The sequence below is a fragment of the Ursus maritimus genome, unplaced genomic scaffold, assembly GCF_017311325.1.
Source record: "Ursus maritimus isolate PB19 unplaced genomic scaffold, ASM1731132v1 scaffold_6, whole genome shotgun sequence".
Lineage (NCBI taxonomy): Eukaryota > Metazoa > Chordata > Mammalia > Carnivora > Ursidae > Ursus > Ursus maritimus.
Genome location: NW_024426774.1, coordinates 18,430,764 through 18,448,914, shown reverse-complemented (window position 1 = coordinate 18,448,914; position 18,151 = coordinate 18,430,764). Strand labels below are relative to the sequence as shown.

Genomic DNA, 18,151 nt, shown 5'->3' with positions numbered 1-18,151 from the left:
AAAAAAAAAAATTAGCTTATTCAGTAATGAGAACTCACAATCCTACTTTCTCTTCTGTTTAATTAACAATCCTTGAACCACAAACGGGTGTGGAACGTATTCTGAATTAGTAGGCACCCACACTTTCCCTAACAAGAGGCCTTCACCATAGTTTCTGATGAGGTCTTCAGAACCCGCCTGTTTTAAGCCGGGGAGGTTCTCTCTGGACTGACCCCAGCTACCCCCCGGAATTCCAGGCTTCCCACGTCCTTCTACAATACGGCCCGCTCGAGGCGGCGTAGCAATCACCAGCCAGGCCTCTAGGGGTCGCACTGCAGCAGTGTTCTGACTCAGGGCCGCGAACCCGGAGAGCTGCAACTTTCTGACTACTGAAGCCCACACAGGGGCTTAGTAGAGAGGGGGAGGGCTGCTTAGAGAGGGAGGGTGTTTCACAAAAATTTGTGTCCTCAAGCTCTAGGACGCCCAAAGCACCCACCCCAAACACACACACACACACACACCGTTATCTGAGGGGGAAGCTGTCATTAGGGCTTGCGCCTGTTGTAGACCTACAGCACCCACCACCCCGTCCCTTCCCTTCCATCCCGTCAACAAGATTAGTGCGTGCTCCGCCCGGCCTGGCAGGGAAGTTGCAGACCGCCACGGGTACCTCAGCTTCCTTCCCAAGACTGGCTGGGCCTTGGGCTCCCTGCAGCACGCGAGGGGCCCGACCCCAAGGCCCACGGTCCCGCGGTGGTCGGCTGCGACGGGAGAGTGTGCCCCTCGGGGCCTGCGGCCCCGTTAGCTCGGCCCCGTCGCCTCGGAATGACAGAATGTTCGAGTCCAGTGCCTCCTTGACGCAGCCCCCCCGCAGCCCCAGCGCTGCGACAGACGACAACGAGTCAGAATTCTGCCAGCCGCCGCTGCGTCCCTGAGCCCCGCGCAACTGCACGTCCGAGGCCAACCCGGTGGAGAAGTAACCTAGGGGCCTGAAGTGCGGGCGTCGCTGGGCGGGTCGTGGTTAGCAAACCAAACCGAAGCTCTTCTCGGTGACGAGCAGATGTTGTAGCCAATAGCTAGGCACGTCGCCTTGCCGCCCCGCCTTCCCCGCCGTTGACGGGAGGTTACCCTGGTGCCCGGCCCTTGGTTCAGCGCCGCCGCTGTCCTTCCGCGAGTGTCCCGTGCCTTCTGCTCCAGCCTGGGCCATCGCCCTCCCCAAACCCTCTGTGCGTCTTCCCAGCCAACACGACTGGACGTTAACCCCCCGCCCCCCCGCCTCCAGTCCCTCTTCAGGGAACCCTCCTCCCCGTGGGCTAAACCACTGTGCCGGGAGTTGCCGGAAAGGGCGCCTGCCTTCAGTATCCCTTAGAAGGACGGGTGTTTGTGGAGGTTGTCTTTATGAGGTCGGCCCAAGAAGCTTGGGGGTCTTGTGAGGGAAAGGCCGCTTTAAATGCGTTAAATGTGTATTTAGTGCTCTGTATCAGTACCCATAGTTCGCGCTGATGTTGGTTGGGGTAAGGAGCAGCTGATCTTATTTAGCCTCAGTAACTCGGCATCCCGCAGGTGTTTGGGTTTTGGTTTATAATCTCAGGTGAGTCTGATGCGAACCATTGGTATAACTAGAAAATTGTGAGCAGTGATTTTCCAGACTCAATAACCTGCTGTGTGAACTGTGATTTTCTATGATTCTATTTTCTTCTTTGAGTATTGGTGGATTTTAGATGACAGACCACCATTTTCACCCTTCATTTTCACTACTTCCAAAGTGCACGCGCTGAAAACCGTCCAAAGTGTCTTAGGAAGATTTGTATTCGCGGGCCTTTTCGAAGCTAGCCAGAGTGAATCGTTTCACCTGTAGTTCCCCTTTTCAGAGCTGAGGGAGCATGAGCCATCTGCAGAACTTACTGTTAGATACCCTCCTGGGAACAAAGCATGTGGACAGTGCAGCCCTCATCAAACTCCAAGAACGAAGCTTGTGTGTAGCATCACCAGGATTTAGTGTAAGGAAAAGCAAGTTTGGTCATAAGCATTTTAACAAACTTTTTCTGTAAAGAGCCATAGTAAACATTTTAGATTTCTGGGCTATATGGCCTGGGTCACAACTATGCAACTACTATGCAGTTTTAGTGGGAAAACGGGCATAGACAATACATAAAAGAATAGATGTGACTATGTTCCAACAAATCTTTATTTATGAACACTGAAATTTGAATTTCATGCAATTTTTACATATCACAAAATATTAGTCTATTGTTTTTTTTTTTCCAATGACTTAAAAATGTAAAAACCATTCTTAGCTTGCAGGCTTACAAAAATGGACAGTGGGCCAAATTTGGCCAGCCTGCCATAGTTTGCCCACTCCTACTCTATTTAACTTCTGCAGATAATGCCTGGTGATGTCCGAACACTTGTGAATGGATTCGCCAAGAACCCTTTGCAAACCAGAAGAGAAGGATTGTATTTCAAGGAAAAGGACTACAAATGTATCCGGGCAGATGACTATTCTCTTTATGCTAAGAATGTGAGTGTTCACGATTTGAAGACAGCTAGGTAAAAAAACCTTAAGAATTTTATTCCAATTTGCTGTGTCCCTCCTGATCCCATTTATAAAACAATCTAAGCCTATTACTACAGGGGCAATGTCTGAGACAGCAGTCTAATGCTAGGAAGACATATGTAAAAGAAAGCACGAACACAGAGCCTAGTTGAAAAACATTGATTCCAGAATCAACTGAAATTTGCTTGCAGTATCTCTTTTCACTACTCCATACTCTACAGCCTCCTCCTTTTAAAAAAGAAAAAAAAAAGGTAATATTCATATGCTTTAAACCTCTCTTGGCTCTCTGTTGTCTATAAAGAAATAAGAAGATGAAATTCACGTTTACTGGATGCGCTGTCTTAAGGGTTAAGCACACTTCATCTGCATTATAAAGTAAATAGCCTCATTTTACTGGAATGAGGAAACTGAGAGTTCCCAAAGTTAAATAACTCTTCCTTTGTCATGCAGCAGATAATGGAGGTGCTGGGATTGAAGCCCAAAGCTGTCCAATTCCAAAATTTAATACCTTCTCTTCTTTTTTTTAAGATTTTATTTATTTATTTGAGAGAGAGAGAGACAGAGATAGACAAAGATAGCGAGAGAGAGCACGAGCAGGGAGAAGGAGAAGGACTCCCGCTGGACTCCCACTGAGCAGGGAGCCTGACACAGGGCTCAATCCCAGGAACTGAGCTGAAGGCAGATACTTCACGGACTGAGCCACCCAGGAGCCACCCAAGTGCCCCTAGTATATCAGTTGTTCGCACTGGGATAGGGGTATGTTACAATCAGTTGGGGAACTTTTTCAAAATACACATGCTGTTACTACAAGTCTGAAATTTTTTGAGCAAAGACAACTAAATTAGTGAAAAAGAGTGAAGAGTCCAAAACTTAGATGAGTGTATGGAAGTTAAAAAATGGCACAAAATGTGGCTGGAGTGTAACTGCTAGTCCTGGGACTAGAACCAAAAGAAGGGCATTCTGTTTTACTCTTACCCAGGAAAACACTGGTGTGATTGTTGTGAAGACCCATATGTATCTTCTGGTGGCAACTTACACTGAAGGCATGTATCCTAGTGTTTGTGTGGAAGCCACAGAGAAGCTGGGTAAGTTTGTCTCCCCATGCCTGTATTCATTCCCTATGGTAGTCAGATCTTCTGACTGCCAGTAACTGAGAGCCAATGCAAACCACCTAGGGCAGAAGAGAGGAATTTATTGGAAGGATACTGGGGTTACTTACAGAGTGAAACTGAGCCAAAGTGAAAATAGACTCCAGGGACAGGAATACTGCTAGAACGCTTCTCTAGTCTCTGTTTCTAAGAGAGTCAGCTTTGTTCTGTCGCATTGCAAAGCCTCCTTTCCTGGCTGGTATCATGGCCAAGCCTCACATCCTGCCTCTTAATTTCTTTTAAGACCCTGATTTGACAAGTCTTGGGTCATATGGTTTACCCCTTTATTGGGAGCCTAGGGGTGAGGAAGGCAGCAGGAGAAAAATAAAAAACCAACCCAGAAATGTAGCTGTTGGGGGTCACTCTATGAAAAGGAACCTTTACAGGAAAAGAAATTACTGAGCCAGGCAGCTACCTTGTTGGGATCGACTGCGTTCCCCTTCCATGTCTTTATGTTTTCGAATGAAGACCTAATGTAGGACTAACTGGAAAATTATATCTATGAAAGTTGAGTTTAATGAATGATAAGTTATGTTTGTGTTTAGATTTTTTAATGTAAACTTAAATTCCTAAAAAAAAAAAATGCTGGAGTTGCTTGAACACTCCTTTGAGATAGTAGAATCCTCTACTTCTGCTAGTGAGGAAAGAAGGCATTCTTTCATTCTTTCAACGAATATTCAGTGATGATTTACCATGTGTGCTATACTGTGCCAAAAGCAAGAAAATCAAAGCTGTAAACAGATACAGTCTTACCTTCCATATCTCTATACATGCTGTCCTATCTGTAGTGTCCCTTTCTGTCCCTGCCCTTTCACATCCAGTTGTCAAATTCTTTTTTTTTTTTAAGATTTTATTTATTTATTTATTCGACAGAAATAGAGACAGCCAGCGAGAGAGGGAACATAAGCAGGGGGAGTGGGAGAGGAAGAAGCAGGCTCATAGCGGAGGAGCCTGATGTGGGGCTCGATCCCATAACGCCAGGATCACGCCCTGAGCCGAAGGCAGACACCCAACCGCTGTGCCACCCAGGTGCCCCCAGTTGTCAAATTCTTAACAACTGAGTCACCCAGGAGCCCCTATCCAGTTGTCAAATTCTTAATCATCACTGAAGACTCAAGTCAGATCTTGAGTTTCTCTCCACTATGCTACGTATTTTATGCATACCTTTATTATTAGAGTTCATTTTTATTATTAGATCCACTAAAGTTCTTTGTTTACCTGGACTGTGAGCCCCTAGAAGATAAGAATCGTGTCTTAATTTCCTATCTCCAGTACCTAAGACAGTGTCTACTGTTGAGTAGGCAAATAATACATGTTTGATGAACACATAAATGAGTGACCTCTGCCTAGCAGAATCACGGAAGTCTCCAGAGAAATGAATCTTAAAAAACTGAGAAATTAAGTACCATCACAGAAAACAATACACACATAGACACACAAATATATGTATGCACAGACCTTCCCAGTTGTTACAGTTTCCTGGCATGGAATGTCATAAACCATGCTACATAGCTGGCAATGAGGTATTCTAAGAGTAAACAGGACGGAGGCTGGACAGGACACAACCTTGGAAGCATCTAATAGGAGTGAACTCCAACCCGGGAGAAACAGGCAATTGCAATATCAAGGACATTTTCTGAGCAGATGTCAAAATTTGAGGGAGGTTCCATTTCAGTAGACTAGGGCTGGGGCAGGAAGACAAAACGGAGACCTGTAGAGTGGGGCTAATTACCTCATTAAAGGTATACAGAAAATGAGGCTAGGAAAATGGGCAATTAGGCTGACAAGAGGCCAGATTCTATCTGATCAGCTCAGGCCCAGGGCTAATTCCACAGGTGTCCTCTGGAGACAGGGAAGTTGCCTGACCCCTGTAAAGTAGACTCTGTGGCTGGCAGTAGAAGTTGAGATTCTTGTTTAGGACCACAAAAGACTCCGAAGAATGTGTACTGGTTAGAAGGAGATGGCTAAGATCATGCTACTAAAGTCGCACTGCTCAAGGAAGGGCTAGGCTAATCTTGGAAGTGGTTGGATTCTCACAAGGGATGGTCGAGGCTGAAACCTACTTAGGGGCCAGTTACTGGTCTTATTACTTCTGTTTCCTTCACTTGTTTTTCTTGTAATTCTCTTTCTCTCTGTCAAAAAATTCTACATGATAATTACAGAAAATTTGGGACATAAAGAATCATGACCATTTAAACATGTTTTATTATGAAAGATTCTAGGAGATATATATATCTTTGAAAGCAGGGACTGGGTCTTAAGTATCCAGTCATCCAGATATCTCCAGTATCAGTACATGGTAGCCACTCCCAGTGTCTGTGGAATAAATATAATGAAGCACATTGTGGTGATAATTTGTTGCTCACAAATAATAACCCTGTTCTGTTTCCTTTCAGGAGAATATCTAAGAAAAAAAGGAAATTAAGTCATCAAAGGACTATGGACTATTTTGTGTTTGAAAACACTAGGAAGAAGATATTTAAAAGAAGAATGAGTTAAGGGAGCAATTTTTCTTATTTCAAGAGATCCTCTTCTTTAATTGGAATTCTTTGATAAGCTTTACTTCGTTTTTTTGTTTGTTTTTTTAAGTGTTGGTCATTGACATGAGTGTGAGAAACCTGATAGCTGCCCAAGGCTTATCCGTTGAGAGACTCATCCATGAGTGTCTTGCACTCCCACACATCTTGCTGGGTATGCCAAGAATGCAAGGCTCTAACGACTCTTCATCCAGGCCATTTCTCAGGTTGATTTTGCAGAAAGCAACCTTAAACAACGAAGTAATGCCTCCCTGCAGAATGAAGAGCAAACTTTCTTACTGCTTGCTATAAAAGAGGTAAGTTCCCAGAACTCAGAGCTATAATGCAGCTCACTACATGTGTGACATCCATCTGGTCCACATCACCCCTGTAGGACTTGGGGAGAAGGGCGGCACAAAGGCCACACTTCAGGCCACTAGTCAAGGCATTTAATGGATATTTCACACTCCCCACCATCTGCAGGCATCTGATTTTGTTGCACATTGGGAAGGCCTTTCAAAAGTCAAAAGAATTTTTAAAAAATCAACTCGAAAAGATTTTTGATTCTATCTCTTTGACTTCCTCCTAGTCTATATAACTTAGTATGGTTAATAAATGGAGCCTTCTCCAGAAAGGGTTCATCTCATCTTGGTCACCTCCTGGGCGATGATCGGGACAATAAGGGTGGGAAACTATAGAACCTATTTTGAAAATTCAGGATTCCACCCTGATCATTTCTGGGCATGATGCATCTTTCTTTCCCCTAATGGCAACTCCAGGCCAACCTGATTGGTGTACTTTCAGCTGTCCCTGAGGAGGGAACACCTTACACCACTGACATCAAGTCTTAGACCTCTTGCCGTTCTTGACATTATCAAGCAGCAAGATAAAATTTCTTGAATTCCAAAACCATGCTGAGGCTTTCCATGTAGATCTGCGTATATATTTTGGTGTCAGTCCTCATGCGAATGGTTTCTCCTTGTAAATCAGCACACTGACATCTAGGCTTTATAACTTAGTCATGTGGATTATATACTCACTCTCCACATGCTGTCAAGCTGGGGTTTTGAGCCCGCAAGGCAGAAGGTCTGACTCTACAGGGATCTCTAAAGTGCTAAAGGCCATCACAAAGCCTCTTGCTGGCTCACCACCTGGTCAGCCAGACCTTCCTGGACACATACCCACTGCACTGCTGGGAGCCTCATGCGCCTATTTTGTAAACCTCCTCAAGGCAAATGCCTCACTCTCTGGAGCCCTCCTATGCAAATCTGTCCAGTTGCTTCCTGTAATTCTCATCGCAAAGTTCCAGCTATGTCCAGCTATTCAGAGAGACCCACAAAAGTGACCCTTTTGTAGCAGCCACGTAGTACCTGCAGAGGTGCCCAGGGACCAGATGATCTTCTGAAACATCAGGGCTCTCCAAACGAGGGAGATTTGTGTCCTGGTAATCCACAAAGACTTTCGAAGGGGCACACAGGCGCAAATGGATTTAAGTGATTAATTTTTTCCCAGATCCTCAATTTCCATATGTACTTGCTCAAAGCTCCTGTGACTGAGGAATCATGTCAGCTCTAGCTTTCCACCTCCCCACCCCCAGGATACTAAAGAAAGGTGTACTCTCATCCAGCCCTAGTCTTACTGTGATGCTTGGCTTCGAGTGCAAAACCTGCAGTGTGTGAGGGAAAGAAAAATTCTAAATATTTTTTAATGTTTTAAAATCCATCCTCTGTTGTCAAAAATTACATCATATGTGAAGGAGAGATCCATGAGAATAAAGTTAAAAAGAGCATCAGTGAGAAATAGTGAAAACCTTTATATCATTTGTCTTGGAGAGGAAGGTTCTGTGTCTTATCTGTCTATATTTCTTAAAATTCAGAAGCAAGATGATTGTCATAGGACATGTATTAATAACATGATTACTTGAGGGGCACCTGGGTGGCTCAGTCGGTTAAGCATCTGCCTTCAGCTCAGGTCATGATCTCAGGGTCCTGGGATCAAGCCCCACATCAGGCTTCCTACTCAGTGGGGAGTCTGCTTCTCCCTCTCCCCGTGCTCATGCTGTCTCTCTCAGATAAATAAAATCTTTTAAAAATTAAAAAAAATATGATTAATTGAATTGAAGAATGAGAAACCTTCTTTGATAGAAAGTAATTTTATTTGCCTGATTATTTAACAATGAGGACTGGCTTTGCCAATAAGAATGTCGCAGATGTTTTTCATAATTAAATCTGCAGCTCCAAGATGTTAATGAAAATGTATTTGAAGCATATGATAAGGTAGAAGGACTTGATTTTTTTTTAATTGTCTTAGCAAAAGTGTATTGAAATTAACATTTTTACTTTCTGAATCCTTTGTGAATATATCAATTTAAACAAGGTATCTGTAAGTGAAAAAATAGCAGATATAATTGATAATCATTTGATAAATCTTCACAAACCTTTGTTAATATGATCTCAGAAGCTAAGACCCTGAGCGATACTTATGGCTGGATAACAAATCCTTAACAGGTTGAGTGGTTTCCAAGTCTTTGCTTTCAACAAAATTAAAGAAAGACCTAATTAAGTTGCCAACTAATAGATCACTGAAAATAATTTTTGATGATAGATCATTATATAGTTTTTAATCATATAACTCAGAGGTATTCAGAGAATTGGCTGACATTCCTATAATGAAATTTCTCTTTCCCCATCTAATTTATGCAAATTAGGTTCCTCAGAGCTTGTCTATAAAAATGAAAAATAGGAAGAGAATTAATGTTGATCGCAGTCTCATTCTAGCAATGAGGAATATTCATCCACAGACATAATTACTTGGAAAAATGCTACCCCACCAATGGTCATTAAGAGCTATCTTTCCATAAAATTTTACTTTTCATGTTCGGTAATTATTAATATTTCAAATAATACCTGAAATAATATAAAAATTCAAAATAATGTTTTGATCAATTTTGGACTAAGAATAGTGTAATGATAATAAAATCCAGAAGAAATTTAACACTTAGAGCCCTGTGGTCATAGGAAATAACTTTTTAAATTAGAGTCAGTTTTTGGACACATCTTTGTTCCAGATAAGAATGATGAATAAAGCATAAAATACAGCAGTATATCCTAGGAGAAAAGTAGAATAAAAATATGAGTACTAGAAGAAAAATGACATTTTAAAACTTCCAACTGTTAAAGAACTGTTTTGAGCACTTTTAGTGGATGATTATAAATATCAAATTGATCTGAAATCTGGATTCTACTTGATACATTTTAAAGCCTGATTTAAGAGTTTTAAAATGTTAGTATTTATGGTCAGAAATCATATCTTTGCACTGTTTAAATTTGAGATTAAATATTTTAGATATCAACTTAATTTTTTTATTTTTATTTATTTTTATTTTTTATTATATTTTATTATTTTTTAAATATTTTTTATTTATTTTTTGAGAGAGAGAGAGAGCACAGAGGGAGAGTGAGAAGGAGAAGCAGGCTCCCCACTGAGCAGAGAGCCTGATCCAGGGCTCAATCCCAAGACCTGGGGATCATGACCTGAGCTGAAGGCAGACGCCTAACTGACTGAACCATCCAGGCGCCCCTAGAAATCAACTTTAAAATGTGAGAGGGGACAGACATAGTTTTTGAAGAAGTTTCATCTATTTGAGAATAAAGTGTAAAGATCACTGCCCAGAGCAAGAAGTGCCTTGGACGTTGAGTGCCTTGGACCCACATGGATGGGTGGGTGCCCAGGAAAATGGCAGGGCCAGGTAGCCAAAGAAGCAGCCTCCAGAAGACAGGGGCAGAGGACCCCACCAGGCTGACTCCAAGCCTTCTCTCTCCCAGAGCTCTCCTAAGTCCCTGCTCCTGAGATTTGTCCCACCAACTTCAGGAGGGGGGAGTGCCCATGGAGAGAGGGGAGAAATAGCCCAGAGAGAGTCCTATAGGCAGCAAAGCTACCATGAACAACCCAGACACAAGCTGCCCCAGCTCCTCCGGGGAAAAGTGCCAGCCCTCACTCCGCTTAGGAACCACGAGTCATCACTGAGCTGCTGGGCTGCCAAAGCATGGGTTTGGTCACCAGAACAGCTGTTGCCTCAAGGTGACACAGAGGCACTGTGCAAAAGCCGCTGAAGGGGCTGGGACCCCGATGGACATCTGGAAGAGATTATTCTAGGCCCCCAGCCCCATTTAATGTAGAGCAGCAGCGGCAGCAGCTACACCTCAGATCAGTGCCTCCACCCCATTCCTAATGCAGAAGATCTTGTTTGTTCTGCTAAAATATAAACCTTTGGGGAGACTCTTTAGAGGCCAGAGATGTGGGGGACTGTGAAATACTGCCACTGCAGAAATTACCTCCCAATGCCAAAATTTGGATCTTGACAGAGAATTGGAGCAGGATATGCTTTTAAGAAAAGCAACCTGCGGGTGCCTGGGTGGCTCAGTCAGTTAAGGGTCTGCCTTTGGCTCAGGTCATGATCCCGGGGTCCTGGGATCAAGCCCGCGTCAGGCTCCCTGCTTAGTGTGGAGTCTGCTTGTCCCTCTACCCCTCCCTGCCATTTGTGTTCTCTCTCTCTCTCTAATAAATAAATAAAATCTTAAAAACAAAAAACCAAAACCTCTAGAAAAGCAACCTGTTTTGTGGGGTGGCCATCTGCCTCCAGCAACAAAGAGGACTGACATTGCACCCTGGGCCCCTCTCATCAGACCCACTTATCTGTGTGCCCCTCTCTCTGCAGAGACAAGGCCAGTATTCCCAGCCCCCAGAAGCCAGTAGCATTTTGGGACTCTAGACATCTAGACAATGGGCAGAGCTAGAGCCCACCTGCCAGGGGCACTGGGAGATCAGGGACCCAGCCATGGTTTTGCTGCCTGGCAGGAGCCAGGCTCAGTATGTCACTGACCCTGAAGGGCTCCTCATGCCCATGCCCATCATGGCAGGACTGACCCTGCCCTAGGCTGCAACCATCCTGGAGGCCTGGCTCACTGCTTTCCAGATGCTACACTGCACAGGGGAGGAAGACCCCTGGAGACCCCTTCCTGCCAGCCGTGCCCTGTCACCAAAGCTAACTGACAACCATTCAGTTGAGCAGACTGTTCAGAGCCATCTCCCTGGTCACCACGAGCCCCAAGGAGAAGACTGAGATGGCCTAGAAGGGTGCCACCGCGGGTTTGATTATAAGGAGGACTTCTCTGAGGCAGTGCTGAAGGCCTTGCAGGGTATAGATGTGCAGGTTTCTGCAGGGAAACATTTGAAGGAAAAGCCAAACTGATCTTACTCCCCAGCTCAACCCTTTGTCTCTTGTCCTACTTCCTCCTCTTCCATAATCTTTTCCTCCTCTTTTCTCTCTTGTATTAGTTACCTGTTATTGCATAACAAACTGCCCCCAAAACTTAGAGCAAACACTTATTATCTCCCGATTTCTATGGGTCAGGAACCTGGGAGCAATTTAGCTGAGTCCTCCAGCTAGGGTCTTAGGGTCTCAGAAGGCTGCAGTCATCTTGAGGCTAGACTGGGGGATGCTCTGCTTCCAGGCTCACTCATGTGGCTTTTGGCAGGCCTCAGGTATTTGTTAAGTCTTAGCCAGAGACATCACTTCCTTGACATATAAGTTTCTCCACAGGGCAGCCCAAAACATGGCAGTCATTTGGTCTAGGGAAAGTCAGGCAGTTCTGCTATCTCACCAGGGATTATTCATGTGGCCATACAGTAAGCTGACAGAGCACCTGGGCCTACTTGGTCCCAGGACCTCGACTGACACAGTTTGTCACTATTCCATGAAGTCTCATCCTCTAGTAGATAGCTCAACCTTCTTCACATGACGGCAAAAAAGTTCTCAGTAGCAAAAGAGGGCAAGTTCAACATGTAAACACTGCATTGTTCCCTTGGAGAAAGCAAGTCATGCAGTCAAACCCAAAGTCAGTGCAAAAGGGAACTAAATACAGTACGTAGGGGTGCGGTTACAGGGAGATATGGTTCGTTGAGACCATTAGTATAGCAATCTATATCATTTTTTCCTTAATTTTAAATATTTCATTTCACATAGCTCCACATATAAAGTGCTTAAAAGTTCATTTCCTTTTTTTTGTTTCCTACTTCCCATGACAGCATCCTCTCCCAGGTAACCTAAAATAACACATATAAAAATAACTCTATACAGAATATAGAATAAAAAGATTCTATATCTTTTCCCATGTTCGTATGACCGTATATATGTAAATAGCCAAGTATATGCATAGAGGGCTGATTTGTCCTTGTTTTAACAAAATGTTATTCTCATTAAATAAATGTGTCACAGAAATCCATCTATGTCAACTGCTGTAACTCTAAGGCACTTTTCAAATGGATGCATGGTATTTGTCATTTATCCAGCCGTTCCCCTAGTAATTTTTTTTCTAGATTTTTGTCACTATGATCAATGCTGCAAGAAACATTTCTGTTCATACATCCTTACATATTGGCCTTTCTTTCTTTCTTTCTTTCTTTCTTTCTTTCTTTCTTTCTTTCTTTCTTTCTTTTTTTAAGATTTTATTCATTTATTTGACAGAGACAGCCAGCGAGAGAGGGAACAGAAGCAGGGGGAGTGGGAGAGGAAGAAGCAGGCTCCTAGCAGAGGAGCCTGACGTGGGGCTCGATCCCAGAATGCTGGGATCACGCCCTGAGCCGAAGGCAGACGCTTAATGACTGTGCCACCCAGGCGCCCCCATATTGGCATTTCTTATTTCTATAGAACAAACACTTCAGAAATAAGTACTATATTGTCACTGTTATCATTCTTACAGTACTTTCTGACATCTGGTAATATACTTACTACTATTTTTCATATATTTCTTGGCCATTTGATATAGATGGCAAGAGGAGGGACAGTGGCAGACAGGCATTTTTGTAAAACAGAAGGCTTTATAAAAATATATTATTTTGGGGTGCATGAGTGGCTCAGTTGGTTAAGTATCTGCCTTCGGCTCAGGTCATGATCTTAGGGTCCTGGGATCGAGTCCTAAGCCCCTGTCGGGCTCCCTGCTTATCCAGCAAGTGTGCTTCTCCCTCATTCCACCCCTCCCACCCACCCCTCAGCGCTTGTGAGCTCACTCACTCTCTCTCAAACAAATAAAATCTTAAAAAAAACAGTAAAAAATAAAAATATATAATTTGGATAACCTTCTTGCAAGAGGTGTACTCAGCAGAGGGATGCAAATAAAGAGATAAAGGGGATTTTGCAATTAATAGGAGAGATGCTATGCAAGGCAGCCCGCTACAGTAGAAAGAGCCCTGGACCAGCGATGTAGTTTTGGAATGTAGGTGAGGTTTGGTGGGGTTGGTGTAGGAAAGAACGTTAGGGTTTGAAGCTGACAGCCAAGAAAGAATTCTTGAAAAGACATCTTTGGTGCAAAAAGGTGGTTTTATTAAAGCACAGGGACAGGACCCATGGGCAGAAAGAGCTGCCACCAGGGTCATGAGGAGTGGCCCATTATATACTTTCAAGTTGGGAGGGGGTTAGGGATAGCCTAAGTCTCTAAGGAATTTGGAAGCAAGGTTTTCCTGGTCTTGAGGCGGCTAGCTCTTGCTGGGAAAAGGTCATTTATTACCATCTAATAAAACCTTAGTCATGAGGCCCTCCAGATGTGTAACGGTGGACCATATGCGTAGGGGGGTGGTTACCAACATGTATTTTGGGGGGTTTAGACATAAAGGAATTTTTTTAAAAAGATTTTATTTATTTGACAGAGTACAAGGAGGGGGAGCAGCAGGCAGAGGGAGAGGGAGAAGCAGGCTCTCCACTGAGCAGGGAACTCGATTCAGGGCTCCATCCCAAGACCCCTGGATCATGACCTGAGCCAAAGGCAGACACTTAACCAACTGAGCCACCCAGGTGCCCCAAGATAACGGACATTTCTAAAGGAATTTTTATATGTTAAAGTAGACTTACAGGATGGGGGGGGGGCGGTAGGCTAGGATTGTCTTTTGCCCTTAGCAAAGCATTATCAGGGCAGGGCAGTTGAGTCCCTAGAGGAATGTTACTCTGCCTGTTTTAAGGACTTGTCAATGGGCTGTAGGTAGTAAGGAAATTTAATCATTTTTCTTCTGCCTTTGTTTCACACATGTGGGTGAGGTCCAGAGCTGACAGCCAAGAAATAATTCTTTTTTTAAAAAGATCTTATTTATTTGACAGAGAGAGATATAGCAAGAGAGGGAACACAAGCAGGCGGAGTGGGAGAGGGAGAAGCAGCCTTCCCGCTGAGCAAGGAGCCCAATGTGGGGCTTGATCCCAGGACCCTGAGATCATGACCTGAGCCAAAGGCAGATGCTTAACGACTGAGCCACCCAGGCGCCCCCAAGAAAGAATTCTTGAGACATCTTTGGTGCAAAATTGTGGTTTTATTAAAGCACGGGGACAGTGCCCGTGGGCAGAAAGAGCTGCTGCCCCCCTCCCCCAGGTTGTGAGGGGTGGCTGATTATATACTTGGGAGTTGGGGGAGGTAATGAAAACAGAGATTTTCAAAAGAACTTTCTTACGTTAAAGAGGACCTACAAGATACTGGAGGTCTTGCCTTTGTCAAGTTAAGGTTGTTTTCCCCTCTAGCAAGGCATTGACATTAAGATAGTTGAAGTTTCCTAGAGAAGGTCACAGAGATCCCATCCAGGAGTGGTGGTGGTGGGGTGGCTTCAGGGTGTCAGCTTGTGCTTTGCCCTCAGCTAACCTTCTGCTCCCTCATCACCAGGACTCAGATGTGATTTTGATTCTTGGCTCAGCACTCACTAGCTATGTGCCCCTTGAAATCAAATTAATCTTTCTACATCTCAGTTCCTTTTCAGTAAATGAGAATGCATGAGGTGGTAAATTATAAGGCACTACAAAAAGATGTTACTTATCTTGTTTTGTACAAGCACATATTTGTGTGGATTCTTCTAACCCAGTGCTGCTTAACTGGGGCAATTTTGCTCCCCCCCAGGGGATGCCTGGAGGCATTTTTTATTGTCATGACTGGATGGGGGTGCTATCTAGTGAGTGGAGACCAGGAATGCCCTTAAAACACTGCACAATGCACAGGGCAATCTTTCAGAATAAATTATCTAGTCCACAGTGTCAATAGTGGGGAGCCTGGGTGGCTCAGTCGGTTAAGCATCTGCCTTTGGCTCAAGTCATGATCTCAGGGTCCTGGGATTGAGCCCCACATCCGGCTCCCTGCTCAGCGGGGAGTCTGCTTCTCCATCTCTGCCCTTCCCCCCTGCTCATGCTCTCTCTCAAGCAAACAAATAAAAATCTTTTTAAAAAGTTAAAAAAAAAAAAACCGAAAGTGTCAACAATGCCTAATTTGAGAAAGCCTGATGTAGGCTATTCATACAGCTTTAATCAGTCAAAACTGCCGCACTGGGCAGCATCCTCCAGGCGCTGCCCCCTCATCCCCAAGAGGAAGAGCAGAAGTGTAAGGATTCCAGGACAGCTTTTTTTTTTTTCTTTAAACTGAGAGACAATATTCTTTTTTTTTAAGATTTTATTTATTTATGTGACAGAGAGACAGCCAGCGAGAGAGGGAACACAGCAGGGGAGTGGAGAAGCAGGCTCCCAGCGGAGGAGCCCGATGTGGGACTCGATCCGGAAGGCCGGGATCACGCCCTGAGCCGAAGGCAGACGCTTAACGACTGCGCTACCCAGGCGCCCCTCCAGGACAGCTTTTACCTTCCCCTCTCTTTTCTCTCAGCAGCACGCTGCTTGCCCACCTATACTTAGGATGCCAGCCTTACAGCGTCGAGTTAAAAGCCTGCCCTGGCTGCAAAATGGGCCGCACTCTACTTCCCTAGCGAGACGAAATTTTCTCTTCTTGCAGGGAGGGCTGGGACATTTCCTGCCAACAGGAAGAAAGATTAGTTTCCCAGGCTCAAAAAAAAAAAAAGAAAAGAAAAGAAAAGAAAAAAGGAACCTGATTCGCTGTCACTAACTTTCCACCTTAAAGGGGAAAGGAGGAGAAGGAAGTGGATAGGTCCCGGTCAGTCCCACCCCAGGCTCTGCCCACAGTCCAGTCGTCCTTCGCGCTCGACACCGAGGCAGTCCTGGGCTGCGGGGTTTTCCTCCAGGGACCCGAGGAAGGGGAGCGCAGGACCGCTTTGCGCCACGGGGAGCAGCGGAGAGCCGAGCCCCCAGTAAGTCTCCAGGACCTTACACCCGAGCCGGTGGGGGCGTTCCAACTCAGAGGGAGCGCAGCTTGCCTCACGCTCTTCAGTGTTCTCTCCGTCCGCTGCACCCAAGCCCGGACGGTGTCCCCACTTCCCCGTCTGGAGGCTGCTGGACCTCGCGGGAAGGAGGGCGGAGCTCGGCGGGGGTCAGACTTCGTGAAAACCGAAAGGGAAGCCTCTGGCCGGCAGGGGGCGCCGCGCTCCGCAAAGGGTCTCGGGCTCCCTCCCTTGCTTCTACAGTGTCCTCAGAGAACATGTTAGCTGTGCACTTCGACAAACCGGGGGGACCAGAAAACCTTTACTTGAAGGAGGTGGCCAAACCCCGCCCAGGAGAGGGTGAAGTCCTCCTGAAGGTGGCGGCCAGCGCCCTGAACCGGGCCGACTTAATCCAGGTACCCAGGAGTCAGGCATTGGCTGGGGCAGAGTGGGACTCCAGGGCCTTCGATAAACATTAACCAGACAGATGAAGGAATGACCTAGGGCACTGCCTGTAACACTTATAAAGGTGTGTTTGCAGAATGTGTGCTGGGGGTTCTAAGACAATATACAGGAATATTTACAAAGCATCTACCCTGGGTTAATCCATCATCTTCTCTGGCTTCCAGATAAGGAGATGGGGGTTGTGTGTTAGGCTTTACTCTTATCTCATTTACTCCTCAGGCAACCCTGCTTACCATTCATATTATACAAATAACTGAGAGACAGAGGTTAAGTAATACACCTAAGGCCAAGACACGAGTAATCAGGGCAGCTGTAAGTCAAATCAAGGGCTTTGTGGATCCAAAGTCTGTATTCTTTCCACTCTGAGGGTCCCAGAGCTGGCAGGGGACTATACTCTAGGAATCTTCTTTTTTCTGCTATTTGAAAAGCTAAACTGAGCCAACTGCATTGATTGGAATAACTGAGAAAAGTGTGCCCAGAATCAGCTGGAGCACTTTTCTTTTTCTTTTCTAAAAGTTATTTTTATTTATTTGAGAGAGAGCGCACACAAGTAAGGGGAGCAGCAGAGGAAGAAGGAGATGCAGGATCAGGACCTGAGCTGAAGGCGGAAGTCCAACCGACTGAGCCACCCAGTCATCCCTGGGGCACTTTTCAAAAATAAACATCACCAGAACCCAGACATGTGTACTTTGAAAAAGCTCCTCAGATGGTTCTAATGCACAATCCTGGTTTAGCCCCTCTGCTCTGAAGCCTTCAATCAGAGGCTTCTTTTTTTTTTTTTTTTTAAGATTTTACTTATTTATTTGACAGAGATAGAGACAGCCAGCGAGAGAGGGAACAAAAGCAGGTGGAGTGGGAGAGGAAGAAGCAGGCTCATAGAGGAGGAGCCTGATGTGGGGCTTGATCCCATAACGCCGGGATCACGCCCTGAGCCGAAGGCAGACGCTTAACTGCTGTGCCACCCAGGCGCCCCCAATCAGAGGCTTCTGAGGATTGCAGTGAGAACAAAGCCTGGTACTTAACCTATGAGAACTGTCATAAGGAGTTTATGGTTTTGTACCTAGTCCTGCTACTAATTTACTTTGTGACTTTGGACAAGTCATCTCCCTGTACAGGTCTCAGTTTCTCCGTTTGTAAAACAAGGAGTTTTGGTAAAGTAAATAGCTAAGGACCCTACCAGTTCTGACATCAACTGATTATGTGACCTACAGTATCTTATTTGAATTACTTTTCCTGTCTCTCTTCCTGGCTTACAAAACCTGACTTTATTCCGATTTTTCTGAGAAAAAGAGGGGTTATCGGAAGAGGGCCAGGGATGGTGACACACACATTTCTTTTTTTTTTTTTTTTTTTTTTTT

General features: G+C 44.9%; 3 protein-coding genes and 1 pseudogene across 4 annotated transcripts in view; 3 read left to right on the top strand and 1 right to left on the bottom strand.

The window, feature by feature from the left end:
- FAM228B (family with sequence similarity 228 member B) overlaps positions 1-18,151 on the bottom strand; it is a 65,021-nt gene that overhangs the window by 42,088 nt on the left and 4,782 nt on the right.
- Positions 7-7,982, top strand: PFN4 (profilin family member 4). The gene is made up of 4 exons (XM_008700376.2): positions 7-1,979; positions 2,363-2,500; positions 3,516-3,621; positions 6,081-7,982. The coding sequence occupies exons 1-4, from the start codon at positions 1,863-1,865 to the stop codon at positions 6,107-6,109; spliced, it is 390 nt and encodes a 129-aa protein (XP_008698598.1). The 5' UTR covers positions 7-1,862; the 3' UTR covers positions 6,110-7,982.
- Positions 6,867-12,748, top strand: LOC121100991 (annotated as a pseudogene).
- The window catches only part of LOC103671690 (quinone oxidoreductase PIG3), a 6,735-nt gene continuing 4,372 nt past the window's right edge, over positions 15,789-18,151 (top strand). Inside the window, exons 1-2 of one of the 2 annotated variants that reach the window (XM_008700378.2) lie at positions 15,789-16,319; positions 16,593-16,744. In XM_008700378.2, coding sequence (XP_008698600.1) covers position 16,319; positions 16,593-16,744 — 153 coding nt within the window. In that variant the 5' untranslated portion in view covers positions 15,789-16,318. The remainder of the gene's footprint in view (positions 16,320-16,592; positions 16,745-18,151) is intronic. The other variant, XM_008700377.2, reaches the window with a different exon arrangement.